The 18,975-nt window shown below is 44.6% G+C and overlaps 4 protein-coding genes across 8 annotated transcripts in view; all 4 read right to left on the reverse strand.

The window, feature by feature from the left end:
- LOC137441143 (UDP-glucuronosyltransferase 1A1-like) overlaps positions 1–18,975 on the reverse strand; it is a 110,912-nt gene that overhangs the window by 26,540 nt on the left and 65,397 nt on the right. The gene's annotated exons all lie outside the window — the stretch shown is intronic.
- Positions 2,624–6,639, reverse strand: LOC137441146 (UDP-glucuronosyltransferase 1A1-like). Its single transcript, XM_068138129.1, has one exon. The coding sequence runs from the start codon at positions 5,426–5,428 to the stop codon at positions 4,499–4,501; it is 930 nt and encodes a 309-aa protein (XP_067994230.1). The 5' UTR covers positions 5,429–6,639; the 3' UTR covers positions 2,624–4,498.
- On the reverse strand, positions 7,249–10,889 carry LOC137441141 (UDP-glucuronosyltransferase 1A1-like). Its single transcript, XM_068138114.1, has one exon. It carries the CDS (start codon positions 10,797–10,799, stop codon positions 9,861–9,863), a length of 939 nt encoding a protein of 312 aa, XP_067994215.1. The 5' UTR covers positions 10,800–10,889; the 3' UTR covers positions 7,249–9,860.
- LOC137441142 (UDP-glucuronosyltransferase 1A1-like) lies at positions 16,318–18,650 on the reverse strand. Its single transcript, XM_068138115.1, has one exon. The coding sequence runs from the start codon at positions 17,344–17,346 to the stop codon at positions 16,417–16,419; it is 930 nt and encodes a 309-aa protein (XP_067994216.1). The 5' UTR covers positions 17,347–18,650; the 3' UTR covers positions 16,318–16,416.

Here is an 18,975-nt window from a genome sequence, read left to right on the forward strand (position 1 = left end):
CCTGGATATCACCCATGGTTTTTATGGGGAAGGAACTGTAAAGAGTGCCCCAGGAAGGAGGCATCAGGGGAGTGTTATGGAGAGTCTTCATTTCTGATAGGCTCCCTCTGACAGAACCTTTGGCAAGTAGCAGACATATGTCACATCCATATCACCGTTCAGCCTTGCAGAGGCTTCTCCTTTGTCCCTGGCCAAAGCCTGCCTCTCACCCCTGCACCTGTCTTTTCGAGCACTCGTTCCTATGAGCCTTGTGACCCCACAGCACATGTGGAATAGTTGTTTAAAATCGTTTCTGGAATAAGAAGTCTGATGAAGATGAAAGTGCAACTAAAGTGGTATGATAAGCACTATGGAAGGACTGCAAAGTCCTGCAAAGCACAAACGGATAAGGCTTTTGCTCTTAACTTCTCAACAATGAGATCTGAGCAACTTTAGTGGCATAGGATATGTAGAACAACATAACTTTTTGGTTTTTCCCAGCCAAATGGAATGGCTGAAAAGCTCTGCAATGACGCATCTGATGGAATTCATGTGACACACTGCTGACCTGTGGCTATGTGCATCTGCAAATCAAGCACTCTAGTCACTGATGTCACCTTCCAAACTAATGTATCTTTTGAGTCAACCGCTTTGCAAACTGTGGCAATACCTTCACATAATATGTATTTAAAAAAAAAAAAAAGTCTGAGGAATGTGGGGAAATTATGCAGGGATTCAGGATCCAGAAGGCAGAACAGAAGACCAGTAAAGGACTTCTCAAATTAAACTCTTTTTTGTGGAAGATGTTACCAAAAAGGACCTGAGCAACCTGCTGAAATGTCAAACTTGCCCTTGTTTTGGCCAGGGAGTTTCTGGCCACATGCCCTCTTGAGGGTCTTTCCAGTATCAAGAGTCTGGTGTCTAATAAAACAAGAAACCTTTTCAGGTGCTGTGAACCCTTCCCCTTCCCCAGAGTGCTGGCCATCGATAGCTTCACCATGCACATTCAGATCTCCGTGAACTCTGAGATGTTACTGATGGTTTGACTGGTGGTACCTAGCAGTATTCACACGAGGGAATTGTTTTCTGAAAGAAGATCAAGCTTTTCCTGTCACTTCATTTATTTCTCCTAGCTCTAGCAAAGAAACTGAATTCATCAGGGGGTGGCAGGCTCTGTTTGTAGGGAGCTTTCTGAGCCAAGTGATCAAAGCCTGCCTCTCACGCCTGCACCCATCTCTTGGAGCACTCATTCCTATGAGCCTTGTGGCCCCCTCAGCACATGTCCATAAACTGTTTAAGGTTGTTTCTGGAGTAAGACGTCCCAAACTGGGACCCCTTTGTGCACACAGAGCGTAAATCTAAATCTATCAGAGCATAAATTCACACAGAGTGTGAACCACCTGAGGTGAGCACAGTTTACTCCTCCATTTGCAAGATGTTGGGCGTCAAAGGATAATCTAACACAAAATCGAACCTCATGAGCCTTACGGAAGACTGGCTTAAGAGACTGGGCACACTCACATCTCATTATAGGAAATCTCTGATAGGTTGATAGACAAAATCACAGAGAAAATAACTTGGGTTTACAAGGATTATGTTCTTAACACACTGGAGAAAGTTCTTGCAGTCTATTGTCTGTGAGTGCCATGGGACATAAGAAGGAGGATTGAGACATTGAGTTGCTTCAAAATGGAAACCACATGGCATTACCCATAAAATACCACAGAAGGAAGTGAAAGATGCTCTGCCAGTATCTGCCCACAGGGCACTACAGGGTCTGTAGAGACAGCATCGAACTTTCTCTCCTCAAGATATCTGACAAGCTCCTTGTTGTGTAGTAAGTGTGCACAGGTAGAGAAGTGACAGAGATGCATTTCAGCCCTGGTACATGTTAAGCAATCTTTCCGGAAAAGAACCTTCTTCACATACTTCTTGATGAAAAGATGAGATACTTCCATCCACCTCTTCCTGTGTGAAAGGTATTAGATCCATTTTCATAACAAAGTTCTCAGATGGTTTTATATGTACATTGATTTCAGGTGCAACGATGACTGTTTCACGTCCCTTCGCATAAGACTGTCCATGATTTTGTGCATGCTGAGCCAATGACTCCCATCCACCGGCACCACCAGCAGCTTCCCACCAGCAGCCAAACCGAGCAGGAACAGGAGTGGAACCAGAGTCACTGTGACTTGCAGATGAGCACTGTGCACTGGGGCCATTTCTGCAGAAATCTGGTGAGTGCTGCTCAAGAAGAAGATGCCTAGCTCCATGTTTTTAGGCAATCTGTGCTGTGCTTTCTCTGGATGATCCTTACACTTATTTGCTTTGTGGTAAATGTATAATCAGCAAAAATGGGTTAAGAAGTGTTAAAGTTCAGGTAATTTAGCAGACAAGAAATCAAAGAATCAGTTAAATTGGGAAACACCCACCTCTTTATACTGGAGGTGCACCAATGGATCCTTCAATAAGTGATCTGCTCAAAAGGGCCAGTTAACAGATCATTAATTTTCCAAATAAGAATCTCTTCCTGTCAGTCCAAATAATGTTTCATTTATAAAAGACTTGGAAAATATTAATGCTTCACCTCAGAGCTGCCTGGGTGATATGAGCACATCAAAGGGCTCATATGAAATGTGTCCTCAAAAGTTTACTTTGATAGGAGGTTCTCCGTGTGTCATGGTAAAAGAAGAGATTCTCATGAGCCAGCAAGAAGGACTCTAATGACTAAGGAAACTGCATTAAAGAGGAAGGACTTTCAGACATCAAACCAGTCACATTCTGCAGCCTGTTCAGTCAAAATGTTCCTCCTAGCTGAGCAAGAGGCAATTTCAAAAGACCTAAAGCTAAAAGAGGTGGAGAGAAGGTGTCCTAACAAGCCAAGCAGAGAGGTAGCTGCGGCACCCAGGTGTGCGTTGTCATCTTTCAGTGAGAGAGAGGAAAAGACCTCAGGTAAGGAGGTGATGCAGCATTATGTGTGCCCTAAGGTGGCAGTGCACACTTGGGTAGTTAACCTGGAGTTGCAGCCATATTGTGACCCTGTGCTAGCTTGTAAAGCTATAAAGCAACATGAAAGAGGTTTAAGCCACAAACGAAACCCTTAAAGGCTGAAGGCAACTTTGTAAGAGTTTTAAAGCTGCGTCAGTGCCTTTTGAGCAACATGCAAACAGCCTGTCACGTGTGTAGGAATGCAGAGACTGAAGTCCACAAGTTCAGACTGTTCCAATGGCAAGGGTGAAACGAGATCATCTATCAGGAGAAAGTAAAGTACAGAGCTGGGTTCCAAGAGTTTGGAAAGGGTACAGCAAATAGCCCTCATCAGGGGAAGCCATGCTTCCCTCTTTTGTAAGCCTAGCAGTCAGAATGTCTCTCTTATTAACCATTCAAATCCTTTTGAGGCTCACAGGTTTTGTCTACAAAATACAAATATGGGGTGTGTGGTGTGAATAAATACTGTCTTTTGTTTGCTATAAGTTTACTGCTGCCTTTTTTCAGTATTAGTCACAGGTCAGGTTCTGGGAGAAGTCACTTATCAGCTGCCCTTTCACCTTTCCTACACTTCTCTAGATTTTATAGACCTCTGCCATGGATCCTCTGTCATAGTTCTTTTCCCAGGTTTAGCTATATAGATTATTCCATCTCTGCTTTTCTAGATTGAGGCCAATTTTGAATCTTCATCAAAACATTGCCTTTTTACTGTGTCAGATTCAACTTTTCCTGAAAAATAAGCTCTACTCCACTGTTTTGCAAAGTCAATATCGGAAAAACTTGCTTCCCAGGAAGAGTAATTTGTAAAAATAGAAGCTATGATGGGACTCTGCTAACCACAGAATATATTTCAATACACATGAAAAACAAAAACACCCTGAAATAAACACAACCTTTATTTTATAAGAACAAAGTAACCTAAATTATAATTATTTTTTTTAATGATGGCACTTGATACTTTGAAAGAGGAGCATCGTTGGTCAGTGATATGCAAAAAGAATGCCACAAACTGAAGAAATATGCCAATAGGAGCCTCACTAAAGTCAGCAAAGGCAAAAGCAAAGTTATGTCACTGGGATGGGGAAACCCCATGCCACATGACAGGGTGCAATCCAAACAGCAGTGCTGCAGAAAATGACCTAGGGTCCTTGTGGACAAAAAGGTGAGTATGACTCTAGGATAATTCAAAACAGACAGAATCCTTCTTTAAAGAAAAAAAGGTCTGAGCATGGAGGAAATCTGCAGTGTCAAGGTGGATCACAGGATGAGTGAAGGTCTTCTCGTGAAAAGCTGCTTTGCACCACATCAAAAGCCCTTTAACAACATGCTCTAATGTTACAGCTGGCTCTAAGCAGTGACAGATAAGCAGTGCAGTTTCCCAGACCTAAATTCACTTACAGCACTTGCTCCATGTTTTATGCTGTGATACTGGGATGCCCTCACTGGCAGGAGTACAGGCACATCTTTGCAAAGTACAAAGCAGTTGCAATCCTGTTGCCCACAGAAAGAGACCCTTCTTAGGAAACCTGTGCTACAAATTTTCAGAGTGTCTAAAAGACTGCAATAACAACCAGAACAAAAACAACAGAGTATGACCCACCTGAGATAGCTTCTTGGGAGCACAGTTTACCCCACCAATCAAAACCATGTTGGGCATCAATGGTCTTGGATATTGTAAAACAAAGTCTATCTTTAGAAGCCAAATGGAAGCCTTGCTTAAGAGACTGAGCACGGTCACATTCCTCTGGAGGAACTCAGAAGCCAGTTGTGAGTATGGGTCAAAGACAAAATCACAGAGGAAATAATTTACAAAGTCAAAGAGCATATTCTTCACTCTCTGCAGAAAGTTCATGTGGTCTGTAAGGTCTGTAAATAACCTGGGGATGTAAGAAGGGGGATTGGGACATTGGGTGGCTTCAAAATCTAAACCACATGGTATTTGCTGCAAAAAAACTATGGAAGGGACTGAAAGATACTCGGCCACTATCTGTCCACAGGGTAGTATTGGATCTGTAAAGACAGCATCAAATTTCTTCTCCATAAGGTACCTGACAAGTTCTTTGTTATACAGCAAGTGTTTACAAGTAGATAGTAAAGTTGCAGACACTGTTTTCCTTCGTTCATATGTTTTAAGAAATCTTTCCAGAAAAGGTCCTTCTTCAAATACCTCCTGGCTTGCTCTCTTGAAAGTGTGATCCAGCTCTTCCTGTGTGAATGGAACTGGGTACATTTTCATAATGAGATTCTTTGATGGCTTTATATGTACATTGATTTCAGGTGCAACGACGACTACTTCATGTCCCTTCTGACTGAGTCTGTGTAACACTTCCCTCATGCTGAGCCAATGACTCCCATCCAATGGCACCACCAGCAGTTTCCCGCCAGTAGCCAAACTGAGCATGGACAGGAGCAGAACCAGAGTCACTGTGATTTGCAGATGAGCATGAATCACTGGGGCCATTTCTGCAGAAATCTGCTGAGTACCACTCAGGAAGAAAACCACTGGTGGTACTGAAGCAATAGCACCAGCCCTGTGCTTTTAAGCAATCTGTGCCACAGCCTGACTTTTGATCCATCAGGTATTTACTGTGTGGTAAATGTACAATCAGTGATGTGACAAATTGCTGGTTCTCAGGTCCTAAGTTCATCTCCCTTTGTAGGTTGGTGCAGTGTAGCAGGCAACGCCCATATGTTCATGGTGAAGGAACTGTAAAGAGTGCCCCAGGAAGGAGGCAAAAGGGGACAGTTGTGTTGAGACTGCATTTTTGATAGGAACCCTTTGGCTGAACTTTTGGCAAGGACCAGAGGTATGTCACATCCATATCACCTTGCAGAGGCTGCTCCTTTGCCCTGAACTAGGCCTGCCTCACCCCTGCACCTGTCTCTTTGAACACTTATCTCTGTGAGCTTTGTGACCCCATAGCAGGTGTGGAAGACCTGTTTGAGATTGTTTCCAGAGTGAATAGGTCTATGAGTGTGTGACAAAAATGGTACATTAAGCACCATAGAAATACTACAATGTTTTGCAAAGCACAAATGAATGAGGGTTTTGATCATCCACCCCTGTGAGATATGTGGCAGCCTGAATAGCTGGACTGAAAAAAACAACCGTGAAGCTGTTGCAGAAGATGCACAGATAAGCTCTTGCTCTGCACTGCTTGACATTAAGAACTGACACATTCTACAGTGAGTGTGTGTGACCTGAGCCATGGCAATACCTTCAAATTTAAAAAAGAAATAAAAATCTGAAGGTGAGGAAATTATGCAGGAGTTCAGGATCCATAAGGCAGAACAGAAGACCAGTAAAGGACTTCTCAAATTCATAGTATCATGGTATCATTCAGGGTTGGAAGGGGCCACAAGAATCATCTAGTTCCAACCCCCCTGCCATGGGCAGGGACACCCCACACTAGCTCAGGCTGGACAGAGCCTCATCCAGCCTGGTTTTAAACACCTCCAGGGACGGGGCCTCAACCACCTCCCTGCACAACCCATTCCAGGGCTTCACCACTCTCATGGTGAAGAATCTCCTCCTCACATCTAGCCTGAATCTCCCCTCCTCCAGCTTCATTCCATTCCCCCTACTCCTATCACTACCTGAGATCCTGAGAAGTCCTTCCCCAGCCTTTCTGTGGGCCCCCTTCAGATACTGGAAGGCCACAATTAGGTCACCTCGGTGCCTTCTCTTCTGCAGACTGAACAGCCCCAACTCCTTCAGTCTGTCCTCATAGGAGAGGTGCTCCAGCCCTCTGATCATCCTTGTGGCCCTTCTCTGGACACGTTCCAGCACCTCCAGATCCCTCTTGTAATAGGGGCTCCAGAACTGGACACAGTACTCCAGGTGGGGTCTCACCAGGGCTGAGTAGAGGGGGAGGATCACCTGCCTCGACCTGCTAGCCACACTTCTGATGCAGCCCAGGATCTGATTGGCTTTGCGGGCTGCAAGTGCACATTGAGAGCTCATGTTGAGCTTTTTGTCCACCAGCACCCCCAAGTCTCTCTCCTCAGGGCTACTTTCCAGCCAGTCACTGCCCAGCCTGTATTTGTGCCTGGGATTGCCTCGACCCAGATGCAGGACCCTGCACTTGCTCTTACTGAACTTCATGAGGTTGGCTTGTGCCCACCTCTCCAGCCTGTCAAGGTCCCTCTGGATGGCCTCCCTTCCCTCCAGCGCGTCTGCTGCACCACACAGCTTGGTGTCATCAGCAAACTTGCTGAGGGTGCACTCAATGCCACTGTCCATGTCACCCACAAAGATGTTGAACAAGACAGGTCCCAGGACTGATCCCTGAGGGACTCCGCTTGTCACTGGCCTCCACTGGGACATGGAGCCATTGACAGCCACTCTTTGGGTGCGGCCATCAAGCCAGTTCCTTATCCATCTAGTGGTCCACCCATCAAACCCATGTGTCACCAGTTTGGAGACCAGGATGTGGTGCGGGACAGTGTCGAAGGCTTTGCTCAGGTCCAGGTAAATGACATCAGTTACTCACCCCTCATCTATTAATTTTGTCACCTGCTCATAGAAGGCCACCAGGTTGGTCAGGCAGGATTTGCCCTTGGCAAAGCCATGCTGACTGTTCCCAATCACCTCTTCACTTTTCTTCTGAGCCAGTAGTGACTCCAGTGGGATCTGCTCCATGATCTTTCCAGGCACAGAGGTGAGACTGACTGGCCTGTAGTTCCCTGGTTCCTCCTTCTTGCCCTTTTTGAAGATGGGGGCAATGTTTCCCCTTTTCCAGTCTGTGGGGACTTCACCAGACTGCCATGACTTTTGAAATATAATAGAGAGGGGTTTAGTAACCTTATTAAATTAAACTCTTGCAGAAGATGTTACCAAAAAGGACCTGAGCAACCTGCTGAAATGTCAAACCTTGTTTTGGCCAGAGAGTTTCTGGCCACATGCCCTCTTGAGGGCCTTTCCAGTATCAAGTGTTTGGTGTCTGATAAAACAAGAAACCTTTTCAGGTGCTGTGAACCCTTCCCCAGAGTGCTGGCTATTGATGGCTTCAGCTTGCACTTCCAGATCTCCCTGCATCTTGAGATGTTACTGATGCTTTGATCACTGGTACCTAACAGTATTCACATGAGGAAATTGCTCTGTGGTAGAAGCTTTTCATAGGCAGCTCCACTGCCTGACTCATACTGGACTTTTACCCACTGAGCTTTGTGGCAGGCTGCTCCATCCTGGGGGAATGCTTAAAAGAAGGACTCTTGGTACAACTGTGATCCAAGGCACAGAGAAAAAAAATTCTCATCCATACCAGAGAAAACCAAGATTCTTCTACCACAAAGCAACAGAAACACTGATTCTTGTGGAGAATCACTTGGAAGTGAAAGGTTATTAGTTCTGAAAAAGTTGTTTTGCTCTAATGGTCATCAGCTCAAGCAAGGCTAAACGCACTGTAAAAGTTAATGAGGATGTCATAGCTGTGACCTAGCAGATTCTGTCGAGTGTTGTAGACCAAATCATGGAATCAAATGCCAGCACAGAGCTTGCACTTAGATCCCAGAAACTAGCTTTATGTCTACTGGCAACACACAGAAAGCAGAAACACACTATGAGAATCTCTGGCCATGAGATCAGTGAAAGGAAGAGGATAAGTTTCACAAATCCAAACTTGCCACTGACTCTTGCTGCTGCAGCAAGTCAAAAGGAAAATTTGCCATAGGAAAATGTTTTTTTTCTTGCCAGTAGACACTTTAGAGAAGGCTCACAAGCACAGAGTCAACCTTTAAGTAAAGATATCTATGAAAGAACAAACTCAGTTTCATAGATGACTGTAAACACTGCACTCGGGAATATCAAAACATCTTGAAGGGAGATTGTAGCCAGGTGGGAGCTGGTCTCTTCTCCCAGACAACAAGCACCAGAACAAGAGGACACTGTCTCAAGCTGCTCCAGGGGAGGTTTATGCTGGATGTTAGGAAGAAGTTCTTCAAAGAAAGAGTGATTGGCCATTGGAATGTGCTGCCCAGGGAGATGGTGGAGTCACCATCACTGGAGGTGTTTAGAAGGAGACTGGATGGGGTCCTTGGTGCCATGGTTTAGTTGATAAGACGGTGTTGGGTGATAGGTTGGACTTGATGATCTCGAGGGTCTTTTCCAGTCTGGTCTGGTCTATTCTAATTCTATTCTTATTCTTATTCTTATTCTTATTCTTATTCTTATTCTTATTCTTATTCTTATTCTTATTCTATTCAATTCTAACCTTGCCACCATCTTTTCTTTATCCTATCTATAGCAAAGAAACTGAATTCATCAGGTGGTGGCAGGCTCTGTTTGTAGGGAGCTTTCTGAGCCAAGTGATCACATGCAGATCCTGAGGCTCATTGACTTCTTTTTTTTCTTTTCTTTTTGTTTTTTCCTCAGATCTCACACAGCCATCAGCAAGATCAAATCTGAGGCCTGCCTGTAAATAGAAATGATGCTTCTTATCTGACAGCCTACAGCTTTTGACATTCTTCCTGATTCCAGCTTTGGAAATACCCTTGTGAAGAAGTAGACAAATTTGTTGGCAGAGAAGATAGTGGTAAGGCAGCAAGGCTGCATGAGGACAGAAGCCTGACATGCATTTCCCAGTAAATGCCAGACCGTACTACAACAGTTTGCAAAGTTGTATGGATTGTACCTAACTGCAAGTCTCTGACAGGCCCTCACACTTACCCTCTGCTCTTCCATCACTCACTGTGGGAGAAAGGAGCTACCAAGTTGCACAGTGTTATACAAAATGGTTTCATGTAGGTGTAACCTAGAGGCATCAACTGAACAACTTTCTAAGTGCACAGGTATAGCTGCCTACACAGGAAATGGAAAGTGAGGAAGAAAGTGAGAGAAAAAGAATTTCTTTCACAAGGGTTTGCCTAAGTCAACCAAGCCAGGAACTTCATTCCTACCAGGAACTTGAAATTCCACCTCTGTGAACACAGAAGTGGACCACAGCATGAATTGAAACCAGAGTGTCACCTACCTGAGGTAGCTCCTTGTGAGCACAGTGTACTCCTCCAATAAAAATCGTGTTGGGCATCAAAGGTCTTGGATAATCTAACACAAAATCAAATCTCATGAGCCAAATGGAAGCGTGGCTTAAAAGTTCTGACACAGTCATGGTCTGATGGAGGAACTCAGAAGCCATTTCTGCGAATGGTTGAAAGGCAAAATCACAGAGAAAATAATTTAGGAACTCAAAGAGCAGATTCTTCACCCGCTGGGGAAAGTTCATGTGGTCTGAGTACGCTGTAAATGCCCTGGGGACGTAAGAAGGGGGACTGGGACACTGAGTGGCTTTCAAATCTAAACCGCATGGCACTCCTCGTAAAAAAAACACGGAAGGAAGTGAAAGATGCTCTGCTAGTATCTGTCCACAGGGCACTACAGGGTCTGTAAAGAGAGCATCAAACTTGCTTTCCTCAAGATATCTGATGAGCTCCTTGTTGTACAGCAATTGTCTACAGCCAGCGATCGATATAACAGAGAGATTTTTCATACCTTCGTATACTTTAAAAAATCTTCCCAGTAAAGATCCTTCTTCAAATGGAACTTGCAAAAACTCCTGTAAACTTTCTTCCATCTCTTCCTGTGTGAAAGGGACTGGGTATGTTTTCATAATGAGATTCTTTGATGGCTTTATCTGTAATGAGGCTTCCGGTGCAACGACGACTATTTCATGTCCCTTCTGACTGAGTCTGTCCAACACTTCCCTCATGCTGAGCCAATGACTCCCATCCACTGGCACAACCAGCAGCTTCCCACCAGCAGCCAAACTGAGCATGGACAGGAGCAGAACCAGAGTCACTGTGGCTTGCAGATGAGCATGAATCACTGGGGCCATTTCTGCAGAAATCTGGTGAGTACCACTCAGGAAGAGAAGTACTGCTGGTACTGAAGCAATAGCACCAGCTCTGTGCTTTTAAGCAATCTGTGCTGCAGCCTAACTTGTGATCCTTGTGGTATTTATTGTGTGGTAAATGTATAATCACTAATTTGATAAAAGTCTTTGTATCAAGTCCCAAGTTCATCTCACTTCACAGGTTGGTGCTCTGCCCTGGATATCACCCATGGTTTTTATGGGGAAGGAACTGTAAAGAGTGCCCCAGGAAGGAGGCATCAGGGGAGGGTTATGGAGAGTCTTCATTTCTGATAGGCTCCCTCTGACAGAACCTTTGGCAAGTAGCAGACATATGTCCCATCCATATCACCATTCAGCCTTGCAGAGGCTTCTCCTTTGTCCCTGGCCAAAGCCTGCCTCTCACCCCTGCACCTGTCTTTTGGAGCACTCGTTCCTATGAGCCTTGTGACCCCACAGCACATGTGGAATAGTTGTTTAAAATCGTTTCTGGAATAAGAAGTCTGATGAAGATGAAAGTGCAACTAAAGTGGTATGATAAGCACTATGGAAGGACTGCAAAGTCCTGCAAAGCACAAACGGATAAGGCTTTTGCTCTTAACTTCTCAACAATGAGATCTGAGCAGCTTTAGTGGCATAGGATATGTAGAACAACATAACTTTTTGTTTTTTCCCAGCCAAATGGAATGGCTGAAAAGCTCTGCAATGGCACATCTGATGGAATTCATGTGACACACTGCTGACCTGTGGCTATGTGCATCTGCAAATCAAGCACTCTAGTCATTGATGTCACCTTCCAAACTAATGTATCTTTTGAGTCAACCGCTTTGCAAACTGTGGCAATACCTTCACATAATATGTATTTAAAAAAAAAAAAAAGTCTGAGGAATGTGGGGAAATTATGCAGGGATTCAGGATCCAGAAGGCAGAACAGAAGACCAGTAAAGGACTTCTCAAATTAAACTCTTTTTTGTGGAAGATGTTACCAAAAAGGACCTGAGCAACCTGCTGAAATGTCAAACTTGCCCTTGTTTTGGCCAGGGAGTTTCTGGCCACATGCCCTCTTGAGGGTCTTTCCAGTATCAAGAGTCTGGTGTCTAATAAAACAAGAAACCTTTTCAGGTGCTGTGAACCCTTCCCCTTCCCCAGAGTGCTGGCCATCGATAGCTTCACCATGCACATTCAGATCTCCGTGAACTCTGAGATGTTACTGATGGTTTGACTGGTGGTACCTAGCAGTATTCACACGAGGGAATTGTTTTCTGAAAGAAGATCAAGCTTTTCCTGTCACTTCATTTATTTCTCCTAGCTCTAGCAAAGAAACTGAATTCATCAGGGGGTGGCAGGCTCTGTTTGTAGGGAGCTTTCTGAGCCAAGTGATCACATGCAGATCCTGAGGCTCATTGACTTCTTTTTTTTCTTTTCTTTTTGTTTTCCCCTCAGATCTCACACAGCCATCAGCAAGATCAAATCTTCTGAGGCCTGCCTGTAAACAGAGATGATGCTTCTTATCTGACAGTCCACAGCTTTTGACATTCTTCCTGATTCCAGCTTTGGAAATACCCTTGTGAAGAAGTAGACAAATTTGTTGGCAGAGAAGATAGTGGTAAGGCAGCAAGGCTGCATGAGGACAGAAGCCTGACATGCATTTCCCAGTAAATGCCAGACCGTACTACAACAGTTTGCAAAGTTGTATGGATTGTACCTTACTGCAAGTCTCTGACAGGCCCTCACACTTACCCTCTGCTCTTCCATCACTCACTGTGGGAGAAAGGAGCTACCAAGTTGCACAGTGTTATACAAAATGGTTTCATGTAGGTGTATCCTAAAGGCATCAACATAGGGTAGTTCGCATGGGAATGCATCCAGGTGGGTTTTGAAAGTCTGCAGAGAAGGAGACTCCACAACCTCCCTGGGCAGCCTGTCCCAGTGCTCTCTCACCCTCACTGTACAGAAGTTTCTCCTCATGTTGAAGTGAGATCTTCTATGTTCAATCTTGAACCGGTTGTTTCTTGCCTTATTACTGTGCACCACCGAACAGAGTTTGGCCCCCTCCACTTGACACCCACCCCTCAGATATTTACACACATTGATGAGATCCCCTCTCAGTCTTCTCAGGACTAAACAGCCCCGGGGGTCTCAGTCTGTCTTCGCAGGAGAGATGCTCAAGTCCCCAAATCCATGATTTGATAAAAGTCTTCATATCAAGTTCTAAGTTCATGTCACTTCACAGCTTGGTGCTGCATAGTGAATGATCTTGGTAATTGCCATCTGTTTCGATGAGAAGAATCGTAAATGCCACAGGAAGGTGGCGGAGTGGTTTGGGGTGAGACTACAATTCTGATAGGCTCCCTCTGGCTGAACCTTTGGCAAGCATCAGAGATATGTCACATCCATATAACTATTCAGCCTTGCAGAGGCTGCTCCTTTACCCCTGGTCAAAGCCTGCCTCTCACGCCTGCACCCATCTCTTGGAGCACTCATTCCTATGAGCCTTGTGGCCCCCACAGCACATGTCCATAAACTGTTTAAGGTTGTTTCTGGAGTAAGACGTCCCAAACTGGGACCCCTTTGTGCACACAGAGCGTAAATCTAAATCTATCGGAGCATAAATTCACACAGAGTGTGAACCACCTGAGGTGAGCACAGTTTACTCCTCCATTTGCAAGATGTTGGGCGTCAAAGGATAATCTAACACAAAATCGAACCTCATGAGCCTTACGGAAGACTGGCTTAAGAGACTGGGCACACTCACATCTCATTATAGGAAATCTCTGATAGGTTGATAGACAAAATCACAGAGAAAATAACTTGGGTTTACAAGGATTATGTTCTTAACACACTGGAGAAAGTTCTTGCAGTCTATTGTCTGTGAGTGCCATGGGACATAAGAAGGAGGATTGAGACATTGAGTTGCTTCAAAATGGAAACCACATGGCATTACCCATAAAATACCACAGAAGGAAGTGAAAGATGCTCTGCCAGTATCTGCCCACAGGGCACTACAGGGTCTGTAGAGACAGCATCGAACTTTCTCTCCTCAAGATATCTGACAAGCTCCTTGTTGTGTAGTAAGTGTGCACAGGTAGAGAAGTGACAGAGATGCATTTCGGCCCTGGTACATGTTAAGCAATCTTTCCGGAAAAGAACCTTCTTCACATACTTCTTGATGAAAAGATGAGATACTTCCATCCACCTCTTCCTGTGTGAAAGGTATTAGATCCATTTTCATAACAAAGTTCTCAGATGGTTTTATATGTACATTGATTTCAGGTGCAACGATGACTGTTTCACGTCCCTTCTGCATAAGACTGTCCATGATTTTGTGCATGCTGAGCCAATGACTCCCATCCACCGGCACCACCAGCAGCTTCCCACCAGCAGCCAAACCGAGCAGGAACAGGAGTGGAACCAGAGTCACTGTGACTTGCAGATGAGCACTGTGCACTGGGGCCATTTCTGCAGAAATCTGGTGAGTGCTGCTCAAGAAGAAGATGCCTAGCTCCATGTTTTTAGGCAATCTGTGCTGTGCTTTCTCTGGATGATCCTTACACTTATTTGCTTTGTGGTAAATGTATAATCAGCAAAAATGGGTTAAGAAGTGTTAAAGTTCAGGTAATTTAGCAGACAAGAAATCAAAGAATCAGTTAAATTGGGAAACACCCACCTCTTTATACTGGAGGTGCACCAATGGATCCTTCAATAAGTGATCTGCTCAAAAGGGCCAGTTAACAGATCATTAATTTTCCAAATAAGAATCTCTTCCTGTCAGTCCAAATAATGTTTCATTTATAAAAGACTTGGAAAATATTAATGCTTCACCTCAGAGCTGCCTGGGTGTTATGAGCACATCAAAGGGCTCATATGAAATGTGTCCTCAAAAGTTTACTTTGATAGGAGGTTCTCCGTGTGTCATGGTAAAAGAAGAGATTCTCATGAGCCAGCAAGAAGGACTCTAATGACTAAGGAAACTGCATTAAAGAGGAAGGACTTTCAGACATCAAACCAGTCACATTCTGCAGCCTGTTCAGTCAAAATGTTCCTTCTAGCTGACCAAGAGGCAATTTCAAAAGACCTAAAGCTAAAAGAGGTGGAGAGAAGGTGTCCTAACAAGCCAAGCAGAGAGGTAGCTGCGGCACCCAGGTGTGCGTTGTCATCTTTCAGTGAGAGAGAGGAAAAGACCTCAGGTAAGGAGGTGATGCAGCATTATGTGTGCCCTAAGGTGGCAGTGCACACTTGGGTAGTTAACCTGGAGTTGCAGCCATATTGTGACCCTGTGCTAGCTTGTAAAGCTATAAAGCAACATGAAAGAGGTTTAAGCCACAAACGAAACCCTTAAAGGCTGAAGGCAACTTTGTAAGAGTTTTAAAGCTGCGTCAGTGCCTTTTGAGCAACATGCAAACAGCCTGTCACGTGTGTAGGAATGCAGAGACTGAAGTCCACAAGTTCAGACTGTTCCAATGGCAAGGGTGAAACGAGATCATCTATCAGGAGAAAGTAAAGTACAGAGCTGGGTTCCAAGAGTTTGGAAAGGGTACAGCAAATAGCCCTCATCAGGGGAAGCCATGCTTCCCTCTTTTGTAAGCCTAGCAGTCAGAATGTCTCTCTTATTAACCATTCAAATCCTTTTGAGGCTCACAGGTTTTGTCTACAAAATACAAATATGGGGTGTGTGGTGTGAATAAATACTGTCTTTTGTTTGCTATAAGTTTACTGCTGCCTTTTTTCAGTATTAGTCACAGGTCAGGTTCTGGGAGAAGTCACTTATCAGCTGCCCTTTCACCTTTCCTACACTTCTCTAGATTTTATAGACCTCTGCCATGGATCCTCTGTCATAGTTCTTTTCCCAGGTTTAGCTATATAGATTATTCCATCTCTGCTTTTCTAGATTGAGGCCAATTTTGAATCTTCATCAAAACATTGCCTTTTTACTGTGTCAGATTCAACTTTTCCTGAAAAATAAGCCCTACTCCACTGTTTTGCAAAGTCAATATCGGAAAAACTTGCTTCCCAGGAAGAGTAATTTGTAAAAATAGAAGCTATGATGGGACTCTGCTAACCACAGAATATATTTCAATACACATGAAAAACAAAAACACCCTGAAATAAACACAACCTTTATTTTATAAGAACAAAGTAACCTAAATTATAATTATTTTTTTTAATGATGGCACTTGATACTTTGAAAGAGGAGCATCGTTGGTCAGTGATATGCAAAAAGAATGCCACAAACTGAAGAAATATGCCAATAGGAGCCTCACTAAAGTCAGCAAAGGCAAAAGCAAAGTTATGTCACTGGGATGGGGAAACCCCATGCCACATGACAGGGTGCAATCCAAACAGCAGTGCTGCAGAAAATGACCTAGGGTCCTTGTGGACAAAAAGGTGAGTATGACCCTAGGATAATTCAAAACAGACAGAATCCTTCTTTAAAGAAAAAAAGGTCTGAGCATGGAGGAAATCTGCAGTGTCAAGGTGGATCACAGGATGAGTGTGATACTGGGATGCCCTCACTGGCAGGAGTACAGGCACATCTTTGCAAAGTACAAAGCAGTTGCAATCCTGTTGCCCACAGAAAGAGACCCTTCTTAGGAAACCTGTGCTACAAATTTTCAGAGTGTCTAAAAGACTGCAATAACAACCAGAACAAAAACAACAGAGTATGACCCACCTGAGATAGCTTCTTGGGAGCACAGTTTACCCCACCAATCAAAACCATGTTGGGCATCAATGGTCTTGGATATTGTAAAACAAAGTCTATCTTTAGAAGCCAAATGGAAGCCTTGCTTAAGAGACTGAGCACGGTCACATTCCTCTGGAGGAACTCAGAAGCCAGTTGTGAATATGGGTCAAAGACAAAATCACAGAGGAAATAATTTACAAAGTCAAAGAGCATATTCTTCACTCTCTGCAGAAAGTTCATGTGGTCTGTAAGGTCTGTAAATAACCTGGGGATGTAAGAAGGGGGATTGGGACATTGGGTGGCTTCAAAATCTAAACCACATGGTATTTGCTGCAAAAAAACTATGGAAGGGACTGAAAGATACTCGGCCACTATCTGTCCACAGGGTAGTATTGGATCTGTAAAGACAGCATCAAATTTCTTCTCCATAAGGTACCTGACAAGTTCTTTGTTATACAGCAAGTGTTTACAAGTAGATAGTAAAGTTGCAGACACTGTTTTCATTTGTTCATATGTTTTAAGAAATCTTTCCAGAAAAGGTCCTTCTTCAAATACCTCCTGGCTTGCTCTCTTGAAAGTGTGATCCAGCTCTTCCTGTGTGAATGGAACTGGGTACATTTTCATAATGAGATTCTTTGATGGCTTTATATGTTCATTGATTTCAGGTGCAACGACGACTACTTCATGTCCCTTCTGACTGAGACTGTCCAACACTTCCCGCATGCTGAGCCAATGACTCCCATCCAATGGCACCACCAGCAGTTTCCCACCAGTAGCCAAACTGAGCATGGACAGGAGCAGAACCAGAGTCACTGTGATTTGCAGATGAGCATGAATCACTGGGGCCATTTCTGCAGATATCTGCTGAGTACCACTCAGGGAGAAAACCACTGGTGGTACTGAAACAATAGCACCAGCCCTGTGCTTTTAAGCAATCTGTGCCACAGCCTGACTTTTGATCCATCAGGTATTTACTGTGTGGTAAATGTACAATCAGTGATGTGACAAATTGCTGGTTCTCAGGTCCTAAGTTCATCTCCCTTTGTAGGTTGGTGCAGTGTAGCAGGCAACGCCCATATGTTCATGGTGAAGGAACTGTAGAGAGTGCCCCAGGAAGGAGGCAAAAGGGGACAGTTGTGTTGAGACTGCATTTTTGATAGGAACCCTTTGGCTGAACTTTTGGCAAGGACCAGAGGTATGTCACATCCATATCACCTTGCAGAGGCTGCTCCTTTGCCCTGAACTAGGCCTGCCTCACCCCTGCACCTGTCTCTTTGAACACTTATCTCTGTGAGCTTTGTGACCCCATAGCAGGTGTGGAAGACCTGCTTGAGATTGTTTCCAGAGTGAATAGGTCTATGAGTGTGTGACAAAAATGGTACATTAAGCACCATAGAAATACTACAATGTTTTGCAAAGCACAAATGAATGAGGGTTTTGATCATCCACCCCTGTGAGATATGTGGCAGCCTGAATAGCTGGACTGAAAAAAACAACCTTGAAGCTGTTGCAGAAGATGCACAGATAAGCTCTTGCTCTGCACTGCTTGACATTAAGAACTGACACATTCTACAGTGAGTGTGTGTGACCTGAGCCATGGCAATACCTTCAAATTTAAAAAAGAAATAAAAATCTGAAGGTGAGGAAATTATGCAGGAGTTCAGGATCCATAAGGCAGAACAGAAGACCAGTAAAGGACTTCTCAAATTCATAGTATCATGGTATCATTCAGGGTTGGAAGGGGCCACAAGAATCATCTAGTTCCAACCCCCCTGCCATGGGCAGGGACACCCCACACTAGATCAGGCTGGACAGAGCCTCATCCAGCCTGGTTTTAAACACCTCCAGGGACGGGGCCTCAACCACCTCCCTGCACAACCCATTCCAGGGCTTCACCACTCTCATGGTGAAGAATCTCCTCCTCACATCTAGCCTGAATCTCCCCACCTCCAGCTTCATTCCATTCCCCCTACTCCTATCACTACCTGAGATCCTGAGAAGTCCTTCCCCAGCCTTTCTGTGGGCCCCCTTCAGATACTGGAATGCCACAATTAGGTCACCTCAGAGCCTTCTCTTCTGCAGACTGAACAGCCCCAACTCCTTCAGTCTGTCCTCATAGGAGAGGTGCTCCAGCCCTCTGATCATCCTTGTGGCCCTTCTCTGGACATGTTCCAGCACCTCCAGATCCCTCTTGTAATAGGGGCTCCAGAACTGGACACAGTACTCCAGGTGGGGTCTCACCAGGGCTGAGTAGAGGGGGAGGATCACCTCCCTCGACCTGCTAGCCACACTTCTCCTGATGCAGCCCAGGATCTGATTGGCTTTGCGGGCTGCAGGTGCACATTGAGAGCTCATGTTGAGCTTTTTGTCCACCAGCACCCCCAAGTCTCTCTCCTCAGGGCTACTTTCCAGCCAGTCACTGCCCAGCCTGTATTTGTGCCTGGGATTGCCTCGACCCAGATGCAGGACCCTGCACTT

The sequence above is a fragment of the Melanerpes formicivorus genome, unplaced genomic scaffold (genome assembly GCF_026170545.1).
Source record: "Melanerpes formicivorus ecotype bairdi unplaced genomic scaffold, bMelFor1.0.p_v2 SCAF_5, whole genome shotgun sequence".
NCBI classification, from domain to species: Eukaryota; Metazoa; Chordata; class Aves; order Piciformes; family Picidae; genus Melanerpes; species Melanerpes formicivorus.